The 27,547-nt window shown below is 35.1% G+C and overlaps 1 protein-coding gene across 1 annotated transcript in view; it reads left to right on the forward strand.

The window, feature by feature from the left end:
* LOC111051414 overlaps positions 1-27,547 on the forward strand; it is a 149,401-nt gene that overhangs the window by 104,108 nt on the left and 17,746 nt on the right. Inside the window, exons 7-9 of the mRNA XM_039435722.1 lie at positions 1,064-1,121; positions 6,779-6,925; positions 11,420-11,588. Of these exons, the coding sequence (XP_039291656.1) occupies positions 1,064-1,121; positions 6,779-6,925; positions 11,420-11,588 (374 nt within the window). The remainder of the gene's footprint in view (positions 1-1,063; positions 1,122-6,778; positions 6,926-11,419; positions 11,589-27,547) is intronic.

Below are 27,547 nucleotides of genomic sequence, written 5' to 3' on the forward strand. Positions count from 1 at the left end.
GCATTTTCCTGAAGATATAAGCATGTAAGCAAAACATTGGAACATGCGACTTTTGAACCACTCTCATTCCTCTAGCACAAGGGGTAGGGATGGGGAATCTTATATGTCCACCTCCTAAACCGTAGAGCTGCAAAGTTGGAAATTGTGTTCAAAGCTTTCCCTTCAAATCCCTCTGTCAATTGGTCTATTGTTGCAAAACTGAAGATCTGACACTCAACACTGATAAGGCTGCTGCAACAGTCGTGGGGAAATGCATAAACTTGTGGAATTATACATCAAATTGAAAATATGTAGATGCTCTATAAGTTCTCAATCAGCATGGATTTTCCTCATCTATATTCAAAAAGCTATAAGAGCAAAAAAAAAGGGAAATGTGTTTTTTTAGATGTCACACCTTCAAGAGTGGATATCTCGAGATATAGAAAAAAATTGTGAGATGAATATTGTGGGAAATTTTGTAAGCTTTAATTTTGTATGTGATGGTCATGTCCGTGGGATTCACAGTTTCCCAGTTCAAGGAACCAAAAAATGATACCTTTGAAACACCCCACATCCTTAACACAGGGGGTAGCGGTGGGGACGTTTGATATGTTAACCTCCCAACTATCATAAACCGAACTGCTGGGTCGAGAAATTGTCTTTCAAACTTTTCCCTCCGCGATAGCCCTTCGTTGAGAGGACTTATATGATTTAAGGATTGAAGGTTAAAGATTAATATGCTTTTCTCAGAGAATGAGCGAAATTGTTATCAAGTGTATTTTCAATCTATTTGAAAAAAAATTAAGGGTACGTCTATACCACATTACAACGAAACTACAACAAACAATTTAAATGTTTTGATGAACATCAGCGAACTTTTTGGCCAAACAATGTTCGTCTATGTTCGCAAGGTGTGAGCGGGGCTCAACAAAGTCTATTATTTCTCAATTGAAAAAAATTGAATATAATTTTAGAGGTGAAATGACGTTACACCAATCAGCTGGATCTGATTAATCAAATAGATCTAGATAAGTGTGAACACTACCTTTGGCCGGATAATCGAGTTCTCTCACTATTTTTACAGAGGGTTCTCTCGAAGAAAAGAGAGATGAAGTTTCTACTGAAATTGCAGAAGAAAACACGTAAGTTACACATGGCATTTCAATTTTGTATTAAAGTTTTTACCATTCTAGTCCAAGTGAGCAAAAGTATTCTAGAAAATGCATATCGTGGTTATTTGTGTTGTTCAATTTATTATGAGAGGTGTATAACTGGTGACCCCAAGGGTTGAAGAACTCGCTCATAAACTGTTGTATCAATCTCTGAACTCCGCAACTTGTAATTCAACGAGCGTCAGCGATTTCTCACTTTTGACTAACATGAAAACCAAAGTCGTCATCATTTTTACTTTCCTTGCCCTATTACCATAGGTAAGGGAAGTATTGCTTCCTAAAAAAATTTAAGGTATCCTAATTTAATGTTTTCTATACGTTACAAGGTCCCCTGAGTCCAAATACATGATTTTTGGGTATTGGTCTGTATGTGTGTGTGTGTGTGTGTGTGTGTGTGTGTGTGTGTGTGTGTGTGTATGAGTGTATGTGCGTCTGTGTACACGATATCCCATCTCCCAATCAACGGAATGACTTGAAATTCAGAACTTAAGGTCCTTACACTATAAGGATCCGACACGAACAATTTTGATGGAATGCGATTCAAGATGGCAGCTAAAATGACGAAAATGTTGTCAAATACAGGGTTTTTTCGCGATTTTCTCTAAAATGGCTCCAACGATTTTGATCAAATTCATACCCAAAATAGTCATCGATAAGCTCTATCAACTGCCACAAGTCCCATATCTGTAAAAATTCCGGGAGCTCCGCCCCATCAATGCAAAGTTCGATTTTAGATTCCCAATTTTCAGGCTCCAGATACAATTTGAACGAAAAAAAATCAAGTGGAGTAGATTGAGCATGAAGATCTCTAAAATTAATGTTCAGTAACATTTTCACCTACAATTGAAAATAAGCTTTAAATTCGAGAAAATGAGATTATACAATTGCCAATTATTGTTGATTCTATTAAAATCATTTACTATGAAGTGATAGCAGACCTCATGTGTGTCTCCAGCGTTATTGCCCTGTCACCAGCTGGCACAAATCTTTGAATAGTAGGCTTGAGATGCGCGGGAACACTAGCGTCAGGTGATCAATTTTCATAACGGCAAGGAAAGTTGTGTGAGTGCGCCACACCATACTTTTTCTCTTGGAACTCTATATCGAAATCATGATTATATCACATGACCACTTTTAAGAAACATCTCATTTAAGAAACTGGTAGAGGTAAAAAAATTAATTTATTGTAGAGATTCTCATACTCAATCTATTCCTTTCGAAATTTTTTGTTTGAATTGTATCTGAAGCCTTATAATTGAGAATCTAAAAACTTTGCATAGAGGCGGAGCTCCTGGAATTTTTACAGATATGGGACTTGTGGCAGTTGATAGAGCTTATCGATGACCATTTCAGGTATAACTTCAATCAAAATCGTTGGAACCGTTTTCGAGAAAATCGCGAAAATAAACCCTGTTTTTGACAACATTTTCACCATTTCAGCCGCCATCTTGTATTGCATTTGATCGAAATTGTACGTGTCGGATCCTTATATTGTAAGGACCTTACGTTCCAAATTTTGTGAAGTTGTGCTCCTGGGGGGGTTATCTCTTATGATAGAGTCCCACGTTATGAAGCTATTGTGAGAAGTTGTGGATTGTAATTCCTTCACAGATAATACGATGTTTCTGGTATTTATAAGAGCAGTCTCTAAATTCCCTCTTTTGCGAATAAATTCACAAAAAATTAAGGCCTTCCGGCTCGCAAAATTACTGGGTTCAAACCTCAGCTCTAGCTCAGTGGTAAAAACATGAATTTTATAAATACAAATAATCACCATAAGGTTCAGTGATCGGTAATTGGTAATTCTTACCGCTGCTTCTATGAAGTTCTTGAAGAATACCAGTAAGGAAATTAAAAGAATATTTGATGACTGATTATCAGTAACCATGTACCACTAGAGAATATCAGGACCAACTATAGTTGTTTCTAGTTGATTCTTAAAACGCTCGTCGTGAATACAAGTATTCACCAATATACCCTTTCAAAATTCCTTAGAACTTACAACGCCAGTTCTTGAAGCTCTCTGGATCCTTATATGATATAACTGGAACCTTATTAATATAATTTCTTAATATACTTGTTCTGGCTGATAAAATGAATATCATCAAAGGATGATAAATATTGAGTGCTCTGAATAAGGTTAATATTACTTGATTCTATGATTTTAAGTGCTGCTAAATATTTGTTGGTACCAAAACAGCTCAAACTATATAACACGAGATGAGTTGGGATATAATAAAAATTCTATAAGTTTGTATGCTGACATAAAACACAAAATATATTCCCATAAAACAGATATGCATAAATATTCAATATCTATAATTCACTTAAATAATCTACTTTTAAAATCTGAATAATTATCACAGGCTTTGCTAATATTCACAATAATGAGTTTCAAATTCATAAATATATTATATTTAATACTGGTACTTACACTTCCAATCAATATAAAATTCTGCCAATAAAACCTGTTCGGTCTATAAGTTTGATATGGTATACTTTGTTCAATAAACAAAAATTAATATTTAATAAATTAATATTCAAACATGAGATCTCAGGGATTTATATGAGTTCGGGCTGTGCATGGAAGTAAGCTTCCTACATATATTAAATAAATTTATAATGTTCTTATGAACTATGTGATATTGTTCAACACGTGGTGACTTTTTATTTTAATTCTAATTAATTGGAATAGCGCTTTTTGTTTTAATAATTACCCCCACTGAACGTAGAAAAAATGAGCTCATTTGGTTTGACTTATCACTCACTGACTGAAGTTCTAGATGTTCTCGTGGATTGAATTAATTATTTCCAATAATTAATTAGGTAGGCTCCTTTTCGTCACTGCTGGGCTAACGCGTGATCCAGATTTTTATAAGTTTCTTTCGAATTAAAGCTATTTTTATGGGAATCTTTACAATTACGAACTCCTTGACAGCACTGAGTTCACAAATAATTAACATTCAACAAACATACATTACATTTAAAAAAGGGTTTGGCTTAATAATTCATTAAAAATTTTTTAAAAGGAAGAAGAAAAAGCCCTAAACTCCATGTGCATCCTCTCGGGTTGGGATCTTAAGCCAGAAGAAAGAGGTTTTCAGAAAAATTTGCCTCTTCTTAGAATAATTCTGTAAGCTACTCTCTGATTGGCCTTCAATTTAATAGACTCAATACAATTGGTTGCCTTGGGAATCAGGGCTTCCTCGGCTTTATAATAGAAAAAATTAAATAAAAGAAGTTTTTATACAAATATATGGAGTATTTATCTTAAATTGAATTCATAAATAAATTGTAACATACGATTTTAATAGATAATACATTTAGTTTTTATATGAGTTTTGTATACTCTTGATTTATCATGCTTTTTTGGATTATAATAAATATTTATACAGAAATAATAGTTATTTGTATTTCTACACATCGACTTCCTTTAGTATACATAATATATCCTTTATGAGTGAATTTTATATGATTCAACCGTCATATGGGTTGATCGAATAATCAGCTGATTCGTTCAGTATTGGTTCTAATAATTATCGATTTATCCAAGATCGACTAATTCTTTTCAAAACGTAAACAAGTAACTCTAACCTCAATGTTCATGCATTTTATTTTTTTTTTTTTTATAATCCGCCAATAATAATTATGCCGCTTTATAATTTTTTGATCTTACCAATGGGTTCTCATAATTATTAAATCACAATAATACATGTTTTCTTATCGTTGTTGATAATGCTATTACTCCTACTCGCTAATAATACTTGATTTGAGTTGATTTACTCTTTGGATAGGTCTAACCTTCTTTCCAATTTTATAGTTCTATTACATTTCATTGGCTCATTTAAAAATATTTGGTGGTTTCAAATTACCACGTGACAATTTCAAGTCATTCCGTTAATTGTGAGATGAGATATCGTGTACACAGACGCACATACACTCATACACACACACACACACACACACACACACACACACATACAGACCAATACCAAAAATCATGTTTTTGGACTCAGGGGACCTTGAAACGAATAGAAAACATTAAATTGGGATACCTTAATTTTTTTGGGAAGCAATACTTTCCTTACCTATGATAATAGGGCAAGGAAAGTAAAAAATGAAGCGACAGAGTATTTTTGAAGAGTAATTTTTCATTTCAAGTAGGAACCCCAATGAAACCTACTGACAAATCATCCTTGTAAAATAAATATTTAGCTGTTTCTATAATTTTAACAAACGCTGTATGATAAAAAGTTGTGGGTTTCGAAGATTTCAATACAAAAGTTCTTCAGCGAGTTCTTCAACTCGGGTGGTCACTAGTTATATACGATTGGTGGAAATTATTATAGGAACAGCAAAGTATTTCTTTTAGAAGTTTGATATGACCGTAGAGAACCCATTCCAAGCAAAAAAATGAATATTTTCTGACGCCCTGAAACTTTTGTCCGCCATCTTGGATCCGTCATTTCTGGATCCAACTTCATTTTGAATCCAACTTCATTTTTTCAAATGGGAACGTAGTCATGTGATACATGATTTTGATACAGAATTTGAGAAGAAAATTAATGGCGAAGCCCACACATCCATATCTATAACCGTTTCAATGATCTCAACATTTAAAGATACTAATAAATCATACAAAAATGAAATAAATGAATACCTACATTGCATAATTACGTTTAAATTAACATTAATAGTAGCTTCTACTCACAAACTTAACATTTGATCTGAAAATAGTCATAGCAGCACTGCTATCACAAGTAGTATTATTAATTACGCGTAGGCCTATGTTACAGACAAAAGACAGGCAGACAGAAGTTAACTGAAGCAAGTTTATATAGAAGTTATAAATTGAATATGTATTCATTATTCAGCTGGAATCAAGTGTTGGCGCTTGAGGACAGTCTGGGTGATAACTCCAAAAAAGAATCAGCTTTTCTATATTAATAGAAATAGCATGCAATTGATCCATCTGACTTAATGATGAATCAAAACAAATTCTCTTATCATGCACTTTCAATGTTATTCTTTTATCCTGAAAAAGGACGAAGGAGTTAGTCAATATTGTTGTCCAACGAACTTGACCTGTAAAAAGGTTCAAAGAATACGTGTTCAAAATTTGAAGCTGATTGATCAATTCTTTCCATAGTTATTATAGATGATACAAACAGACGGACTACGACTTTGGCCTTCAGTAAGTCAAAAGTGAGAAGTCGCTGACTCTCGTTCAATCAGGAGAGCTCCATAGCAGTAACAGATACACTGAATGTTCTGGTGGATAACCGTGTTGCTCTGGTTGACTAAGTTCAGTCATGATATGGACAGTCTGCTCAGAGGCTGCTGCTTGGAATACTCATGCTCCGTCCTAGCCTATAAGGATTCTCAGTAGGAGTTAGCTGTGGTCACTGGTCAGAGCCTAGGGTCTCTTCACATTATGCTACTCTATGCTGAAATAGAAAGATTGATATGAGGAAATGTTACTGGCTATTTTTTGTAACCAATTTTATGTGGAACCTTGATCTTCTGTTACACCTTTCGTGGGACATTCTGTATAATAAGAGATGGATGATTAAATCTTCTGCATAACTAATCGCTCTCATATTTTTCTTTTGCATAATGAATTGCAGAGGGGATTTCATAGAATTAGACAAAGCTGGAGATGTAGTCACAGTGTCGAATAGCAGTGGTCCTAATTCATCTGGGAAAATTGTTTACAAAAGAAAATCATCAATTCAAACAGGAGAAGCGTTCAAAAATCAAGAATCCAGTGCCAAGTAAGTTGGATTTTCAGTAATAATGAACATAATGATCTCAGACATTAACATAGTAAGTTACTCCAGTCACTATTGTGCCGTGCTATGAATTTAGAAAGTTCATTTGGAATTTGGAATGAATAAATTTGAATTTGAATTTGAAAAAAGAAGCACACACAATTTAACTTAATAAAAGGGATGCTTGATAAACATATTCAGTGCTAGAGAATGGGAATCCAGAAATGACAAAAGAGACAACGAAATAGAGAGAAGATATCAAGTATATTGTCGCCTTCAATGGTTGAATTCAACAGTTAATAAAACAAAAATCAAGTTGCATCATGAAAAAGAAAATAAAATTACTAAATTTAGAAAGTTATCTCCGATACAGATAATTCGGTAGTGACCTACTCTGTCTGCTTTACATCGAAAACGTTTTAGATTGGATCATAAGAAGCTCAAAGGACTCTAATTTCAGAAAGAACAATTGAAAGTTATCCAGATATTTCTCAGAAGTTAATCATAGATAGCAATAAGTATTTAAAAGAAAGATCAACATGAAATTCAGTGGACTCTTATGCATCATAGGAATCCATGATTGATTTCAAGCTATGAATAATTCCATGCTTCAAAGCTGAGTTGCCTCAAATTCATCTCCAGTCATTGTTTCTCATATCATAAAAATGCCATGACTGTGGAAATGAGGAAACTATCTTATTTTTTTCTATTGTTAACGACCGAATCGTGCTTCACCAGCATAATATTTTATCATGAGTCGATCGCATAAAGTGGAAGAGGTGATTCTGTTTTGCAATTTAAGTTCAAATACAACTTTTCATATTCATGGACTACAGAGTGTGAAGAGATATATTGCCATCCATGTTGGGTGACATTCTTACATGAAATAGTATATTTGATATATACTAGTGTAGCTGTTAATATACCTAGCTTGCAAATAAATTTGCAAGAAGTTAAGGCCGTCCGGCTCGCGAATATACTGGGGTCAGACCACAGCTCTAGCTCAGTAGTAGATGCATGAATACTCTCAATGTAATGAACCACCATGGGTTTCAATAACTGATGATCAATAATTCTTACCGCTGCTCTCGTGTAGATATTAAAGATTACCAATAAGGAAGTCTAAAAGATAGTTAGTGACTGATTATCAGTAACCATGTATTGAATCGAGAATAATGAAAATCAACTATGGTTTTTCTAGTTGATCCTTAAAACGCTCGTCATGAATACAGGTATGCACTAATTTACCCTTTCGAAATTCCTTGAGACTTACAACGCCAGTTCTTGAAGTTCTCTGGATCCTTATATGATATATTGTAGACTTATTAATATAAATATCAGTAAGATTTTGCTGGCTGAATAGTATTACTATCATCAAAGGATGATAAGTAATAAGTGCTCTGAATAAGATCAATATTAATTAATTCACTAATTATATATGATGCAGAATAAGAATGCCAAGACAGCTCAAACTGTATATCACGAGATGAATTAGGAAAATAATAAAAACTTCTAGAATTTTGTATGCTGACATAAAACACAAAATATATTCCCATAAAATAACATGGACAAAAATATTTCTTGATAAATATTATTTTCTTTGAATAAATAAATTCTCTAATATTTTAACAACTATTACAGGAGTTGTTAGCATTCACAATATAGTGAGCCGTGAAAATATCTATTCATCCATCAATACTGATGATGTGAAACTTCAGGTTGATTCAGAATTTGACAAATTGGAACCTGTTCAGTCTATGGGTTCAATAGAATATATTTCAAACAATAATTAATGATTAATAGAATAATCATTCAAATCTCAGGGTATGGATTCGTTTCATGCATGGAAATAAGCTTCCTACATCTATCAAATATATTCATAAAAAGTACATAATCACCTCATAAAATAAAGCAAGTTCAATAAATCACAATTTTCCATTTGTCATTTTAGTTTTCACTAATTAACTCTCCAAGAAGAGAATTGCAGTAGGCTTGCAAGCCTTTATCTCTTAGGGCCGGTTTCCGAGCTCGGGATTTAGCCAAGTTCTAGACTTCAACCGGCTTTGAACTCTGGAGTCAGAAAATTGGCATTCCGAGTCAGTGTTAACGAGTGTTAACGTAGTCGAGGACTCAAATAGACCCTGGAGTTTAGAGATCACGTTAGACCCTGTAGTTCATAATATCGCTTTCTGAGTGAAGGGCTTATAAGTCCAGGTCTTGAATTAGATTCTCGTCTCTTTCCGAATCAAAGATTCATCAAAAATAGTCAAGTCCAGAACTTGAAACAGCGTGATTTTAAACCCTCGACTGGGGTAGGGAAATTAAATTTGACTTCTAGACTTAACCGATCAAACACAATTCAGTTATTGTTTTGGAGTAGATGAATAGCCAAATAAATGTCATGGGATACTCAAATCATTTGAATTAGTCCATTTAAATTCATAATTTATAGTTTGCAAGTTCATTTTGGAATAAAGTTCTTTATAATATTATGCGTAAAAAAACTAACCTCATTCTACAACTGTGACATAACTTGAAAATGTACAAGAAAAATATTAGAAAGATTGGCTTGGAATTTTATCTCCCAATGTGAATATTATTAATCGATGCCATGTTCAACCCATTATTAATAATAATAATATAAAAATGTTAAATAATTATTATTCCAATTTTCTTCAAAACAAATACATTTTCCAACTCAATAGGTAGCATACTAGAATTTTTATTTCAAAATCAATAGCAAGGATCAATGATAAATAATAGCAGAATGTAAAAAGAAATGTTTATTTTCTATTCATGTTTCAAAAGGTGAGGTTTTGCTTCGATTTTATAGACCTACACCATACAAAGAAATCGAAACGTATTCTCACTAAATAATTGTTACAAAACAGTTTGGAGAGCATTTGAATTATCGTGCAGCAATCAGCTGTTTGCTATAGGCCTAATGCCTACAATACAACAGCAGAATGTTGATAATTTCTCTCATGTTTACGGCGTTGAAGTCCTGGACTTAAATAAGTCGAGAACTTTATAGACCCCGGAGTTTAGAACATGAACCCGTGACTCAGAAAGTTGATTTAGACCCGAGCGCTTATTCCAGTCCTGGACTCTGTAAGTCCAGAACTTATAAATCCCGAGCTCGGAAACCGCCCCACACTAAGTCAGTGAAATAATTGTGAGGTAGTAGCTTTTCCGCAGTTATAAATTTAAAACTTGGATGTGAATGCTTTGCTGACTGTGACAAATATCTGTGGATATAGATATAATTGATGAGTTTGTTCCTCTACCTTAAATCAAGTTATAAAATCAAAAAGGACCCTTATGGTGTTCAGCTCTATTCTCATTATACCTTGAATGGTACTTGGTACTTGAGGTTGTTGGTGGTAAAATCGAACCCTGATAATCTTCGACTGGAGGCCATACTAGAACACCAAAAATACAGTAACCGACTGGTTATTGGATGAACTAGAGTGAATTCCACATTTTGAATGATAGTACAATCAGACTATTGTCCAGGTAGAGAAATTAGTCACCCGCCAAAACAAGATACTTCTTCTTCAGCACAAGAACTACAAAAGCAGCCACCTTTTTTCCATTCCAAGACTGATTTCAAGTGCTGGGATGAATGTATCTGGGTTTGACGTTAGTGTCTTGAATGGTTGCCACATTCCTTTCTCCCAAGTAGACAGCTGTGATTCAAGTCACGCTGTCATATTTGATTCAACAGCCATCTTTATTGATATTAATAATATAAAAATGTTAAATTATTATTCCAATTTTCTTCAAAACAAATACATTTTCCAACTCAATAGGTAGCATACTAGAATTTTTATTTCAAAATCAATAGCAAGGATCAATGATAAATAATAGCAGGATGTAAAAAGAAATGTTTTTTTCCTATTCATGTTTCAAAAGGTGAGGTTTTGCTTCGATTTTATAGACCTACACCATACAAAGAAATCGAAACGTATTCTCACTAAATAATTGTTACAAAACAGTTTGGAGAGCATTTGAATTATCGTGCAGCAATCAGCTGTTTGCTATAGGCCTAATGCCTACAATACAACAGCAGAATGTTGATAATTTCTCTCATGTTTACGGCGTTGAAGTCCTGGACTTAAATAAGTCGAGAACTTTATAGACCCCGGAGTTTAGAACATGAACCCGTGACTCAGAAAGTTGATTTAGACCCGAGCGCTTATTCCAGTCCTGGACTCTGTAAGTCCAGAACTTATAAATCCCGAGCTCGGAAACCGCCCCACACTAAGTCAGTGAAATAATTGTGAGGTAGTAGCTTTTCCGCAGTTATAAATTTAAAACTTGGATGTGAATGCTTTGCTGACTGTGACAAATATCTGTGGATATAGATATAATTGATGAGTTTGTTCCTCTACCTTAAATCAAGTTATAAAATCAAAAAGGACCCTTATGGTGTTCAGCTCTATTCTCATCATTTATTGTATGAGTTATGATTTTTGTATGGTATTTTGTTCAAAGGTGCTATAAAGTTGACATGGATCATATCAGAACAAACGATGTATTTGGCATTTTTCCCGAGTGGTCGTATTCAGTAAATGATGGTCGAACTTACACTTCTATTGAGACATCCAATTTCCATGAAAAATTCATTATAACTAAGTATCAGATAATGAGATGTGGAATAGAGGTATGTACTTTCTCTGAAGTATAGGAAAAGCTCACTATGTTATTAAACCTATCTTATAGGCCTTATTATGTTTATCTTATGTTGCGTTTGATCTAAGTTTACACTAATGACCCCCTGGGTTGGAGAGCTTGCTTAAGAACTGTTGTATTGTAATCTTAAAAATCCGCTACTCTTGATTATACAGAGTTGATGAAAATTATAGAAACATCTAACAGTTCTCTAGTTACAATAATTTGTCAGTACCTAAGTTTCATTGAGGATCCTATTTGGAATGGAAAATTACTCTTCAAAATTTACTCCATCACTTTAAAATATTCAACCCTCATATGAACCCGAATTTATTCTTTGAAAGGTCATGGTCATGGTCAAGGTCAAGGTCGAGGTCAAGGTCAAGGTCAAGGTCAAAACTCCGAGTACTTCACATTCAAGGTCAAGGTAAAAAAAAAATTAATAAAAATCAATCAAAAATAAATAAACATAAATCAGAAGACTCCCCACCCACTTGGGAGTGCATATATAGTGTGCACAACAGTGTAGGACCATCAGTTACAGTTCTCAGCACAGTTGAGAGAGTGTCTAGTGTGTATGCCCTGATTTTCGTGCTTCTCAAAACAGTTGTTATTTGAACCCAGCTATACCGCTGCTCAGACTCTGCATTATTCAGCAGTCAGCAGTGCCACACCGTTGCAGTTTGTAGCTCCTAGTACTAGTTTTGTGAGAATAACGTACTGGTTTTGAGCACACTGCATTTGTGCTTTATTGTCACTGCTAATAGCTCGCCAGTCCATGCTTAGAGCATTCAGTGATGCTGTTTTGTAGCTCCTAGTACTGGTTTTGAAGCACACCGTCTTGCACAGCATCACCACTGTTTTTAGCCGGCCAGATCAGGCTTTGAGAACACAGTGTTAGGTACTGTTGTAGCTCACCAGTCACCAGTACTAGTCCAGAGCACACTACCTGTGTCAGACTGCTACATAGTTTTGATCTTCAATTGTGCAAAAGAGGTAAGTACACAAGTATCCATTCCATTATATGTTTTCTGTATAAAAAGAGGTCAATTATATATGTTTATTCGGTACCTATAGCTATTCTATTGGAAAAGTTGATTCAACAAAAGATATCCATCATGGTGTAGTGGTTAACTCTTCTGATTTCCCTTCTAGAAGACCTGGGTTCGAATCTTCATTGTATAAAATATGGATGTAGGATGATTGGTTGAGGAATGTAATATACCCACAATAGGTCTACCATAAATCTACCCACAATAGGTAGGTAGAGGGATGGTAGACAGGTAGGTACGTGTACTGACTGCTACACCCCCACAAGCTTTATTTAATCTATCATTTCGGAAAATATTATATCCAGGTGATGCAACAAGTTCTCAGAGAGGGTATCAAGGATACCCTCCCCTTCAGCACTCAAGCATAAAAAATAAAGTTAAAAATTCGAACGAAATCTTGTCTAAGTGAAAAGAAAAAAAATTAAGACTGAAAATATCAATAAGTAAAAACCAAATCATGGAAACGATAAATCTTTCGAAGTTGAATCAATTAACAGAGAAGAGTGAATAATAAGGATAAAAATAAAGAAAAAGTTAATTCCCAATAATTAGAAAATCGATATGATATAATAATTGGAATAATGAGGGAGTGAAATTTATTATTAGAAAAGAGATTTGCTGATTCAAATTTTCCAACTATAAAATGACTTTAAAATTCGATGAACTTGGAGAAAATTTGGCAAAGTTTGACGTTCAATAGGAAAAAATTGATAAGTGATATCAAAATTTGGCGGTACGGCGCCAGATGTCCAAATCTTTCTGAACAATTTGGTACCATTTTCATGATTATCGGTTGGAAAATAGCGTCCGAAACACGCTAGAACGAAGTACCTGCAAAGAACTCGCAATCGAGAAAGCTTCAATTCCCTACTAGCCTTTCGAAAAAGTGTGGTCGAACTCACTAACACAGTCCCAACTGCTATGATTATACAGTACACACACTCACACCGGAAAACTGGTTTTCGGTTGTCGAAACAATTGATTGTTTTTGTTCAATGAGATATTGCCCGTCTTCTTGTCTGCGCTATTGTGTTTTATGTTATATACTATATTCATATAATATGCTCTATTATTCTATATGTTTATACAGTAGTTTGACATTTATATTATTATTTATTCCCATTTCATTTCAATATCACATGAAATCTGTACTATATTCTATTTGTACAGCTATTTTGGAGACATGGTTCATTCTTCTCTCATCGAATTCTTTATTATCCATGTTGGGCCATGCATGGCAATTCAAATTCAACCCAAGAACTTTACATGATACTACCCGGGAAAAATTTAGTTTTGGAGAGATCAAGTTTTACATGTTTTTTTCTTATACTGTAATTAGAAAACAACCAATCATTCCTAAATTCTCGAGAAAAAGTAAGTTATTGGATAATATGAATGAATAATAGTTCATGCTTCAACGAAAATTTCTGCAATAAAAAAATAATTTTAGTATACTGCAAGATTTCCAAGATAAGCCAATTCTCTGTTCACTTTTTTTCATTTACATTTACTTTCTTTGAAGTAGTAATAGGGTACAAGTATTCAATTGGAAGAAAGGTGAAATGCAAAAACTAATGTACAGTATGACACTGTACAGGATTGGTAACGTTGGGGGGGGGGGGGGGAGATTGCGCAGACTGCGTCCTTGTCATTGTAGTGAGGGGGGGTTTCCAATAGGGTCAATATTGTAACGACTGACGATCTTCTTCTTTGGAATGTTTTCTGAATCGTGCAGAATCACAAATACTTTGCTTCTGAATAGAATTATGCTTATATGAATCATAAATTTTTTGGGTTTAGGCGCCTGCTGGCGCCTGCGCGGTAGATTCTATTAAATTCATAATTGACCAGAAATGAATTCGATTGTTTATAAAATAGAAAAATAGACAGTTATCAACTGTCCATTGTTCAGTTGTTTACAGGCCGTTGTACATGGTGATCTGCACTTGTTTTGGTGAATCAGGAATTAGGTACTTCTCGTAATATTTGCTACCGTATATTAGCCCAGTTCTGAATCATGCTAATACAGTCACAAGTACTTTGCTTCTGAATAAAACTATGCTTATGAATCATTGTAGCGTTATAATATTTAGCGTTGTATGATTTGAATTTTTGTGCCCTGTTAATTATTTATTTATTTATTAGATTACCACAAACAATATAATGATCGGGAAAGAAAAAACAGGCTATTGCCCAAAACTTTTTCAATTTCCTAATTCAGTTTCAAATTGTGCAAATATTATACATAGGTTATGTCCATTTCAATTTTCTACACCAAATCACAATCTGAGAGTATAGGTTAGAATAAAACAAACAATTTCAAATTTTGATAGATTGATAGTAAAACTTTTGTAAAAACATAAAAAAAACGTTAAATTCACAAAATAGAGAATAAAACCACTTAAATTTTGAGCTCGAAAATATAACGTTCACCTTAGCTATATAACAGCTGTTTCATGTTATCATGGATAATAAAAACCAATTTGATTTGATTTATTATATTATTGGAATCATTTTTTGTGCCAAAAAATGTGAAAACTTAATGCCAAATGTGACAAAATTTTTAATTTAGTTACCAGAAGAACTCTGTGGGTAGATGACACAAGTTGATAAGTCACAGAAAAATTAGATCTATAAGATGGTACTATCTATATAATAAGAGAGAGTAGGGTTGTGTTTGTTCATGTGTTCGTTTGTTCGCATCAAAACATGTCAACTTGTTGATTGCATACCGGAAAAACGGGAATGATTTAGATTTCCAAATTTTGCACATAGATTCTAAAAATATCAATCTCGTGCACCTGGAAGCCCAAATTTTAATTTTCTTTTTAGATTTTTCAGAATTAATGTTTAAATTTCATTAATGGTACATTCGATTTCATTAAAAAATCACCAAATCATATATGGTCGAAATTAAAAAAGGTACATCTGTTTCTATATTGCTTTCTACCTGAAAAACATATTTTGAAACTTCGTTTTCCTGATGCAATGTTTAGGCCTACACGTGGCATGGATTATTAAATTTACAGCTAGAACAATTCTTGAGACAAATGCTAAATAAACGTCTACAGTTTCATCAATGCTGTATCGGCAATATGAAAACGCATGCAGGTTTTTCAATGAAGGTGTTGTTATTTAGATAAAGAAATTATATTCTTCCACTTTTATTTAATTAAAATTTCAAAATTATTCGAGCCCTGATAGAATGACTGACTCACTGTACATAGGCCTATTTTGAATTCTTCTAGATTTCATTACGTCAAGTTTTAAGAAAGACCCTTGCGAAGCACGGGTTACCTGCTAGTAATTAATATGTTGTATCTCTTTAAATAGCTGAGATATAGGCCTTGCTCAAGCCTGATAGAGCATTTTCTTCCAAACCCCAAGTTGACAAATATTGATAAGTACATATATCTCAACACTCTTCTACCGGTTTGTATTATAATCCAATTATCAAAAGATGGCAAAATTTGATAAGTGTATGTACTGGTAGGCTATTATAAAATCTGAAAATCAATAACCTCTATTGAGAACTGCATAACCCATACAACTTTGCAAACAGTTCAAGTTTGTTTAACTTGATCAATACTTGTAAATAATATTAATTAATTGTTGAAAAATATATTCAAATTTCTAAATAATCGATTTTTAAGATATTTCCTATACTGTTACATTGTGGTTTGAAACATTTGGCAGGTGGCAAAACATGATATCTCTGACATCACTAGCAAAAATCCTCAATTAAATAAATTCAATCCTCAATTTAAATAAATGTTTTATCCCTTGATATTTTATATTCAAATAGTCAATGATCAGCTGATTATATTAGTGTAAAATGGGTAAGAAAAAATATGATAGATAATTTTTGCAGCTATGCCAAACTTTCAAATTGCTCTCCTGAAAAGTTTACAAATCAGCTTGTGTCATCTACCCACAGAACTGTTTCGAAGAGGTACTCTCTCTAGATTATAGTTCTATATTAACATATGGTATGGACATTTCAATTATAGTTCCAAGATATTGGAATAAGAAGAATATACATGCTAAAATTCGAACTTTAAACCCTTAAAAACCACCCTTAGAGTTAAAATATCGCCAATAGATTTCTTAGTGAGCCTCTAAAGGGCCAACTGAACATACCTACCAAATTTGAACGTTTTTGGTCCGGTAGATTTTTAGTTCTGCGAGTGAGTGAGTGAGTGAGTGAGTAAGTCAGTCAGTGAGTGCCATTTCGCTTTTATATATATGGATAGTGCACTCATATATTAATGAACTTGTATGTCGATTTAGAAGAATTAGTCAAATGAAGTGTTCTTTGATAACACTGTTGAAGCAATAGAATACAATCAATCTATAGCCAGGCTACTCAAAAGCAGATCAGTCATGTTAGAACAGCCGCAGAATGAGTAGACAATGCAGTGTATAATAATAATAATAATAATAATAATAATGGACTTTTCTAGGAAGAGAAGACTGATGTGAGAGTGAGTGCGCGTGTCAATTGTGATAGTGGTGCTACTGAATGAACTTCTTTCTCTAGAAAGAGAAGACTGATGTGTGAGAGAGCGCATCGATTGAGAGAGAGTAGAGCTATGAAGACCGATGTTTGTGGGCCAGCATGCTTTTTCACTCCGCTCCCCATCTCATCTGTTAAATTTACCTAGTACTACACTTTTTGAACAGCCTTCCTAGACATGCCCCTTAAATGTAGCCTATACACATTTTTTATGCTAAATTTACATGAATGAAATAAAAAGAGAAACCCCATAGTTTTTACTTGTGAGTGGAGGGAAATGATTATGAAGGATAAGGATAGGGATTATGGAAGGTTCAATTGAATGTCATGCTGCTTCAGGGTTGGACAGTTTCAGCCATTTTTTCTAAAAGATAATGTCTCAATTTACGGGTGAAGCCCGCTCGACTCTATGGACCTAATTTGATTTGGGAGTGCATTCCATGCACGACAACCGCTAACAAGGGAGGATTTTGTATAAATAGTTTTTCGATGATTTGGAGTTCTTGAAGTACAAGGTGGGGCAGAGCCGACTGACGAGTTTGGATGGGGCACTGCTCAGCCTGTGGTGGGAGTAGGCAGGCTCGGTGGGTGTCATTGTACAGTCCCGGGAGAATAGTTTTCAGTGTGCATCATGAATTGGACGGGAGAGCATCGCGGTTATGTTGTACGCGCTTTTTACAAAAATCAACATTCGATTATCGCAGTTCAACGGGCGTTTCGACGACATTTTAACATTCCTGTCCACAAACCCGTCCCATCTGTGAACTCTATCAGAGCGTGGGTTCATCAACTCGAGAAAACTGGTAGTACACGACAAGAAAGAAGACATGGCGCACCAAGAACAGTGAGAACTCCCGAAAATATTGAAATTGTGAGAGCAGCAGTTGAGCAATCACCGAGGCGTTCTGCACGCAGGCATGCAATAGCTTTGGGGATGTCCAGCCGTTCAATTAGGAGGATTCTTCATGAACATTTGTTTTTTCATCCATATAAAATCATGATTGTGCAAAAATTAAATGCCGCCGATTTTTTGAACGGTAAAAATTGTTGCAAGGAAATGCTTCAACGCATCCCGGCAATGGCGACTCTTTTCTGCAGTGACGAGGCTCATTTTCATCTGTGTGGAGCTGTCAACAAACAAAACTTCCGGTACTGGGCAGCAAATAACCCTCGACAACTTCATGAGAGACCACTTAATTCACCAAAAGTGACAGTTTGGTGTGCCGTTTCTCAATTTGGAGTGATAGGGCCATACTTCTTCGAAGATGACAACATCACCGTCACTGTCACCTCCGAGCGTTATGTCACAATGTTACAAACGTTTCTGCAACCCAAATTGGAAGAACTTGCTGAGGAACAAGACATGGGGGAAATATGGTTTCAGCAGGATGGGGCTACAGCCCACACAGCGCGCATTTCAATGGATTTGTTGAGAGAAATGTTCCCATGGCGACTTATCTCTCTGAGGGGGGACGTGAATTGGCCGGCACGCTCACCCGATTTGAGTGTTGTGACTTTTTCCTGTGGAGCTACCTCAAAGAAAATGTTTTCAAACATCGCCCACACACTTTGGAAGAGCTTAAGGAGAAAATCAGGGAGGAGATTCAGGCCTTACCAGTGGCAATATGCCAAAATGCGTTTGAAAATTTCAAAAATAGGCTACATCAGTGTATAGCTGCTGATGGCCGCCATTTAACCGATATAATTTTCAAAAACTAACACTAAAAACTATTCTTCGAGCTGAATTCAATAAACCAAACCATTTTTTTCTAAGTTTATCCGTTCATTATTTATAACCCTTTCAAACTCGTCAGTCGGCTCTGCCCCACTCTGTATTTTTACCTGTTCTAGTGTGGGAAGCATCAATTCCCCTACCTTCAGAGACAAATTTAAAATCGTTTTTGAAATAGATTGGTTCACCATATTTTAAAATTTCCCTAACAAGCTTGATTATACAAAGCATTCTCTGATCAGGTAACTTTAAAGTTGAACTGTCAATATGAGCTTGAGTGATCCGTTCATGGCGTTGGAGAGAGTAAACAAACCTGAGGCAATAGTTTTGACATCGCTGAAGTTTATCGTTTAAGGTTACTTGCATATCATTGAGCACAGAGTTACAATTCATTAGATGTGGGAATGTGAGCCCAAGAATAGCTAGTTTGTTCAGGAGAATTTCATGATCTACAGTGTGTAATGCTTCTGATAAATCAAACAGACTGAGGACAGTACACTTTCTTTGATCCATAGCTAACCTAATATCATCGGTGACACGCAAGAGAGCGGTTTCAGTAGAAAAAGATTTTCTGAATCCAGATTGGAAATTATGTAGTTTCCTATTGGCTTCTAGAAACTCTACAACTTGTGAATGAACAATCCTTTTGTAAACGGAGGGTGGATGTTTCTTCTCTTCTATAATATTTGCTAAAGTTCACTGCTATCAATTCATCTACCGGTATTCGAATCCTTGATTGATTGGAAGCTTTTAGTGGATTCGTTCATTCAAATGCACAGATTATCAACATTGTCACATATTCTAGCAAACATAGTTACTACGAGCCAGGAACTTCAATGGAAAATACTTTTTAAAATTCAACCTCAGGTTTATTAAACTCATTAACGAATCAATAGAAATCATGTCAAATTTTCAAACAGAGTTACTCAGAAAAATAAGTAATATTCAATTTCAATCCATATATTTTGGGAACCTGCTAACTTGCTGCAACTAAATTCGGGCCTCGGTCATTCTATGTACTAAATTTCAAGTTGAATGAAAACAACAGTTTGGCACTCACCATTTCAACAATTTCAAATTTTACTTTTGAGACCACTTAATCCAAAACTCAATCTCAGACGTTATGAAACTCCCTACACTCTACTTGAATTCACGCACACAATTAACCATTTCAATTTTACATCTACGGATTCTATCAATTCCAGATTACTATACAAATTACAACAAAAGTACTGATAATGAAAAACTTTTCAATTTGTCCCTCTGGATGGGCAACAGACACATTCAGAGGACCGAGGCTCGCGCACTTTTACATGATTTTCCGTTCACGTCTCAATACCAACTGTGGCCTTTTCACTGAAAATTATTCCCCCTCCACGAGCGTTGAGCATAACTTCCAGTGGAGAAGCCAAAGCTCCAAAAAGGTCAATTTTCCTACAATTTTCAAATACAGTGGGTTTTTCGACATGAAATTGATACTGTACTTGAAAAATGCACGAAAATTGCTTCAATTTCGACAACTAAGCAACAAGTTAGCAAATTCAATGAACATGGTCAAATATTCTCACACTAAAATCTGAAGGTACGAATCAAAGTTCATTCCAGTTCAAAAGCCTGGAAAATAAGACACACAAAAAAAAACAACTACAATCTACCCACTCAATTTCACACTATTACACTTTCAAGTATTTTGGACAGAGCGGGTAAAATACTAATTGGTCTGAAATCATCAACTTTATTGGGAGAAGTGACTTTGTTTAGTGGATGTACCAGAGCAAGCTTCCAATTTTCAGGAAATTCGTTGTTTTCAAGGGACTTGTTAAAAATAAATGTTATGGTGGGCAACACTGCAAACAACATTTTTTTAATAAATTTAATTGGTATGTTATCCACCCCCATTGCATTGCTGTAAAGCAATACAAAGTTTGCTTTAAAAACGTCCAGTTCAGATATAGTTGAATGTTGAATTTGTTTTCAAGTGGTACATTTAGATTGGTTACCTGATGTTTGAGATTATTATTATGATTATTGATGACTGTCTTGTCACGTTGTGTCGAATGAGAAACGAAATGTTTGTTAATATCGTCCAAAGCTAAGTCAATTTCAGTTAGAGATTTCTGTTCACCAAGGCCAAATTCTTTTATTCCACGCCATAGTGATCTAGAGTCTTATCTATTGTCTGTCATGAATGAGTTGAAGTACCAAGTCTTCGAATTCCGTAGCTGTTGTTCTACTTTATTTCTCAAACTGCGATACTCAATTAAACTGTCCAAGTCAAATGTCTTTTTAAATTTTCTGTGAGCTTTGTCTCTTTGTCCCATCATTCTGAGTATTCCAGGAGTCATCCATGGTACACGTCGTTTTCTGTTTATCCTCCTTGTCACATAGGGTGCATGTTTATCATACAGATTGAGTGTCCAATTTTCAAAAGTTTCAACCATTGCATTAACAGTGGGTAAGGCTTCAATCTGATGCCAGGGGGTTTGAGCTACGTCATTCAAAAAAGCGTCTCCGTCAATGTGTTTGAAATTTCTGAGCGTCATACTAAGGCATTGGAATATTGTGGTCAGTTGAAAGTAGTCAAAGTTACGATTCGTCATATTTAGGTCAGTGTTCATACCTCCCATAGCTAGTATTATAATGAGGCATGAAAGAAAGTAAGGCATTTTCGAAGTCACTGAAGTGGCCAATTTTTGGTGGGCGATAGCAGATACCAACAAGTAGTTAATAGAGCTAGATAAAGATAATTCAAGTAACATGAATTCAGGTCTGGCAGAATACTCCTGCTCTGATGAGATTGATATTTTTGTTTTTATATAATCTTTCACAAAGACTGCAACCCCTCCACAAGCCTCATTAAGCCTATCATTTCGAAATAGATTATATCCGGGCAATGCAACTTGACTAGAATGAATACTAGGCTTGAGAAATGATTCTGAAATACCTATTACATTGAAGTCTTGATATCTGAAAATTGCTCTCAGTTTATCAATGTGGCAGCTGAGTGATTGAACATTGAGATGAGCGGCTTTAAAAAGATTCTTAAGAGGATGAAGTTGTTAGCTAATATTATGCCTGTGTCCTGAATATTGTTATCATTATTATTATTCAAGTTAAAATGAGGAGAGGGCGAGCGAGCTGGGTTGTCACTGGAAGGCATCATTCAAGACTCAGAAAGACATAGATCCAACTAAATAGCAGAGCATGACAGACGAATAAAAGGGTAAGGTAAAACTAAAACTAGGAAGGCTTAAAACTAAGAAAATCTCAAATACAAGAATAGTCATGAATGCATCAGATAGTTCGGTGTCCGTTGGAAAAATAGAAATTCTAGTACAAATTAATTTACAGTGCACTATTATAAAACTTATCAGAGTCCAGCAGATAATCCAATGTGGTGGGCAGTGGTAGATGATGATGGGAGCGAGCAGGTGGGGGAGCGAGAGAGAGCCAGGGCGGCGGCAAGAGAGAGAGAGCGCGTGCGAGAAGTCACAGGAACCAGGTCTGAAAACAGGAAGAAAACTCCAGCAGAAACACAGCAGAAAAAGTACAGAAAGTATATGAAAGTCATTGAGAGGATAGACAATTAAAAGAGAGTGTACAGAGAGATGGAAAATAAGAACGAGAAATATGAATCAGCAGATTGATTTCAAATTGCAGTTGACGGTTATTAGAGAGAAGAATGTGCAGAGAGGACTAAGCTGTGTGAGAATACACATAGATTATGTAAGATTATTGTCTAAAAAGGTGGATGAAGAGAGAGATATAAGAAGAAAGTAGTAAAAATCCGGTGCATAAAATTAGGTAGATAATAAGAAAATGAAATTGGAGGGATGAGAAAAACAGAAGGAGAGAGATGAAGTGAGTAAGAGAGAGCGAAGGGATTGATACAGATATCATAGAGTACAGAGTTAATGATGTGGTATAGAAATGAAGTAAGCATGCCTATATTATAAAAATATACAGTATAACTAGTTTTGAGCATGAATTGAGCTAATTTGGAGGGAGGTCAGAATGAGAAGAGGAAGGAAGAGAAGAAATAATAGAAGTTACAGACAGGTAATACTGCATATGAGAAAACAGAATAACGAATATATAAATAGAATACGCGAATAGAAGGTTGGAATGTGACCATGGTGAAAATCACAATAGAAGTTCACCGTCATAAGTTCACCGGCATTATTTTGATTACTGTTATTCCTGTTATTGCCAATTCCACGAAAAGTCAACTTGAATCCTGCTGCAAGTTTAATATACACACTAGTAATATACATGTGGAAAAGGGATTCAGGCTTTGTTGATAAACAGAAATAAATTAATAGCTTACGGATTTGACAATGAACTGAGATTAGGAAGAAGCGGTAGACACACAGTAATTCAAAAAAGGTTACCTACACATGTATTATTAAAGTAAACTTTGGTTTTGGACTAATTATCATAATTCTAACAACAGTGGGGAAGGCTTCTATTTTTGGACTATGCTATCTTAAGATGGAAAGTAACGCTGAAGAGTAAAAGATTGATTGATTGATTGAGTACTTTATTTATGTAGATTACAATATATACTGGCTTATACACTTATATGCAATAGCTCACAATACAGCAAAATTATAGATGAATGCTATCGAACCGTCTCTATCGACATGGTGCTCAATCATATATGAGGCCAGGGTGAACAGGATGGAGGCATATAAAATGGTGTGGATTGATTTTCAAAATAATTTCATTATTTGAAACAATGTTCATCTATTAACATTTTGCATAGCTCTCATAGAATGCATTACTATTGCTGTTGAATGATATTATTTAGGATCAACACGGCTTAATAGGAAATTCTAAAATCTTGTTGTATTAAACATTGTCTTACAGGGTGCAATTCTATGGTCATCGAATGCTATCAAGTCTACAACAATATAAATAATAATTATAAATTTTATAAACGAATGATATATATGTTATATTTCAGATGAGCAAAGCAAAAAGATGTAGGCAGCCGTCAAGCAGTCCAGACGAGTTTGTTCTGCTAGAGAAGGCATTCAAATCCTGCCTGTAGACATTATATTATAATAAAGCTCACATGGAGGGTCCTGTCAAGGACTCTCATACCTTCCTGTTCAACCTGGAGAAGAAAATCGTTCACACCATCACCCAACAATCCATAGAACATGGGACCATCAAGTTCAACCTTGTATTAGAGTCAACATGTTCCCGCACAACTTGAAGCAAGAGGAATTTCAGAATGTAGCCTTTGAGACTCCAAACTACTCAATCTTCAACATCATAGATCTCCCTAACATCGTAAGTGAAGCAGTGAGCACTCTACTGGATGAGAAGGCAAAGTTCGGAGGAAACTCAAGTAGATGGAGTCCTCTGATCATCGATGGACTCCTCATACGCATGAGCAAGCTTATACCACTACAAGGATCTTCCTATATCGAGCTACCAGCCAAAATAGCAGCACGCAAAGCCGTCATCAACCCAAAGAATAGTGATCAACAATGTTTCAAGTGGGCAATCCTTACCAAACATGTGCAAGGAGCAATCACCCAATGATAGGTATCATCAGTTCGTTGAAAAATACAATTTCAACAGAATATAATTTCGCACCAGCATTAATCAAATCAATCGTTTTTAGAAGGATAATCATGTAGTGTCAGTCAACATCTGAGATGTGGATGAGAACAATATCATATTTCCGAGAAGAGCCAGTGAGGAGATGGCTGATAATCACTTTGATCTTCTCCTTCTATGTGAGAGTGAAAATGATGGCAGCAGTGACGACACTTTTTTTGAGGACTAGAATGAAGCAAAAATCAATAGCCACTACTGCTACATTAAGAGCTTTGAAAGACTCGTTGGATCCCAGCTCACAAACATAATGCTCACAAATACAGACGCCAACAACCTGTATGACTAAGCGATGTGTCAGCCGCTTCCATGTCGAGAGTTTCAGTGGATGGGGCAAGAAGAGTTGGAAGCATTGGCAAGGGATATTACAGTTAGTCCAGATGAAATGAAGTATGGCTGAATTCTCGAAGTTGACATTGAATACCCCTCCGAATTGCACGATGAGCACAATGACCTCTCATTCCTGGCAGAGAACAAGAAAACTCCAAAGTCCGTACATGTAGGACTCATGACAACATTGACCGACTGTGAGCATTATGTTTGTCACTACTGCGCTCTAGAACAGGTGGTACAGCATGGACTGAAGATTGAAAAGGTGCATCAAGGTGTAAAGTTTGTACAAGAAAACTTTCTAGCACCCTACATCATGCTCGATATCAAGCTAAGACAACAGTCAAAGAACAAGTTTGAGAAAAATTTCTCCAAATTAATAAAAAATGCTGTCTTTGGCAAGACAATGGGGAATATGAGAAAGAGAATGAACATGGATCTTGTTAATGAGGAGAAGTGACTGAGAAAACTGATTGTTTGACCGATATACAAGGATTGTATTCTTGTCTTTGGCAAGAATATCTGTGCTGTAACATTCCATGAGGAAAAAGTAGAGCTGAACAAGCCTATCTTCATTGGTTTGACAGTGTTGGACATTGGCAAGACATTAATGTACCAGTTCCACTATGATGTGATGAGACCTCTTTACAAAGACCGCCTCAAACTGCTCTATCTAGATAAAGACAGTCTATTCCATCTAGTGGAAACTGAGGATATGTATAAGGATATCGTTGACAAAGAGGAGCTGGAAGTGGAGTGTTTGACACCTCTGAGTACCCTGCTTACCACCCATGCTATTCTGAAACCAACAAAATGGTACTTGGAGCTCAAGGATGAGTAAGCAGCCAGGGCTCCACTTGAATAATTGGGGCTGACATCAGATCTGTATGCCTGCAGATGCATTACAAAAGATTCGGCTCAATTGAAGAGTGGCTTGACAAAGAAGGCTGAAGGAGAAAGGAGACCAGTACTTGGACAAGAACTTCCAAAAACCCTACCCAATGCCAACTGTTACATCAGCTTTTAAGACTATATTGACTGTCTCTATGAGAACAAAGATATTTATAGAGAGCAAGTGATGTTTGGTACTGGAAAACATGAAATCATGACTCTGGTGCAGAAAGAGAAGGTGCTAAGCAATGCTGATGAGAAAAGGTTGTAAAGCCATATTTGACCTACATGTGCCCAGCTGGCAGTCTGTCAGTGGAGCATGTGAATTTTTGAATAAGTAAATCTTTACCACTGCATTGACTGGCTTCACAGTTATAATGAAGAGGTGGATAAGGATTTCAAATATTGCACAGGACAATAAGGCACAGGCATCAATCCAACTTGCTACCATCTGACAAAGGGGTCAGCGGTGTGAGATGATACTGAGTGTGATCAACGACGGCATTTTAATTAGAATTCCCTATACTTTTTATGACCTGTAGTACTGCTTCGAATTAATACTATGACCCTGTATTTCAGTCAATTTGATTTCAGAGATTATGTTGAACCATTTTTAAATAAATCTTGAGAGTGTATTATTTCTGAAGATTTAATTATAGATACTGTGAATCGCTGATTCATCCAACACATTTGGTGGAGAATATAGTTGGTTGATAACTTTATTAATCTGTCAATAATAATAAATAAAAATACTAGTACAAGATTGGTCATGCATGGAGACAGGATTAAAAATGAAAGATACACCATTGAATCAATAAATATATAATTACAATTAAATTAACGAGCAAAAAATAAAATATGAAACAACAAATATAAAAACAGTATGAGAAAATATGGAAGAAAAATATCACAGATGGCTCAATCAAAATTCTTATTCTGCTTAATAGCATCAACTAATAATTTTTATGATTTTCACATCAGCATAGATTTCTATAGCTCAAGCATTGGACTTGCTTCTGCTTATCGAATAGTTGTTTTATAACTCAGTATTCCAACAATATCAAGGATTTCAAATATTAACTCTCAGGGTCTGAGTTCGGCCGTCAGTGGAATTCAGATAAATGATTTATCTTATGAACTTTGAGCTTCCATAATTCTTATTATACTAATAATACTGATTTTTAAATATGTTAACGACTTCACTGAGTTCAGTTCATTACTTATTAAGAGTTTTTAAGATTTAAACTTTGATAATGAGTAAAATTAATTCTTATAAGGGAATCAGTCTGTTGCTCTCATGTTGTTTGGCGTCTTGGTCAGTCTCTGGCAAGCAAGTGGGCAGTTGGTCTTCCCTTATTCTCTTTCGATGATACATCCAATTCTAAATTTACATAAAATTTGAATATCTTCTCCAACTGATGGATTTCAATAAATCTGCAATGATGCAGTTCAATATTGTCAAATAGTCCGCAGTACATGGGCATATCAAGAGGTTATACATAAATATTTTTACACTTAAATTCAAATTTATGCTAGATACAGCTTTATTTGTATTTTACAATAATTATAAATTTTTATCATTTCAAAAAAAAAACATGTGGAGACTTTTGAAATAATTATTTTTTAGCACCAAAGAAATACTGAGCTCTGATTGGTATATCAACAGATTTTTGTACAAAGGTGCTACTGTGTTAGTGTGCCTGATAAAACTAGATCTCACTTCCCTTTTATTTTTATTTTGTTTTCATTATTTTTATTTGCTCACATAGATATAATAAACATTTATTTTTGCTTTTTTAAAC

The sequence above is a fragment of the Nilaparvata lugens genome, chromosome 9, assembly GCF_014356525.2.
Source record: "Nilaparvata lugens isolate BPH chromosome 9, ASM1435652v1, whole genome shotgun sequence".
In the NCBI taxonomy this organism is placed as follows: domain Eukaryota; kingdom Metazoa; phylum Arthropoda; class Insecta; order Hemiptera; family Delphacidae; genus Nilaparvata; species Nilaparvata lugens.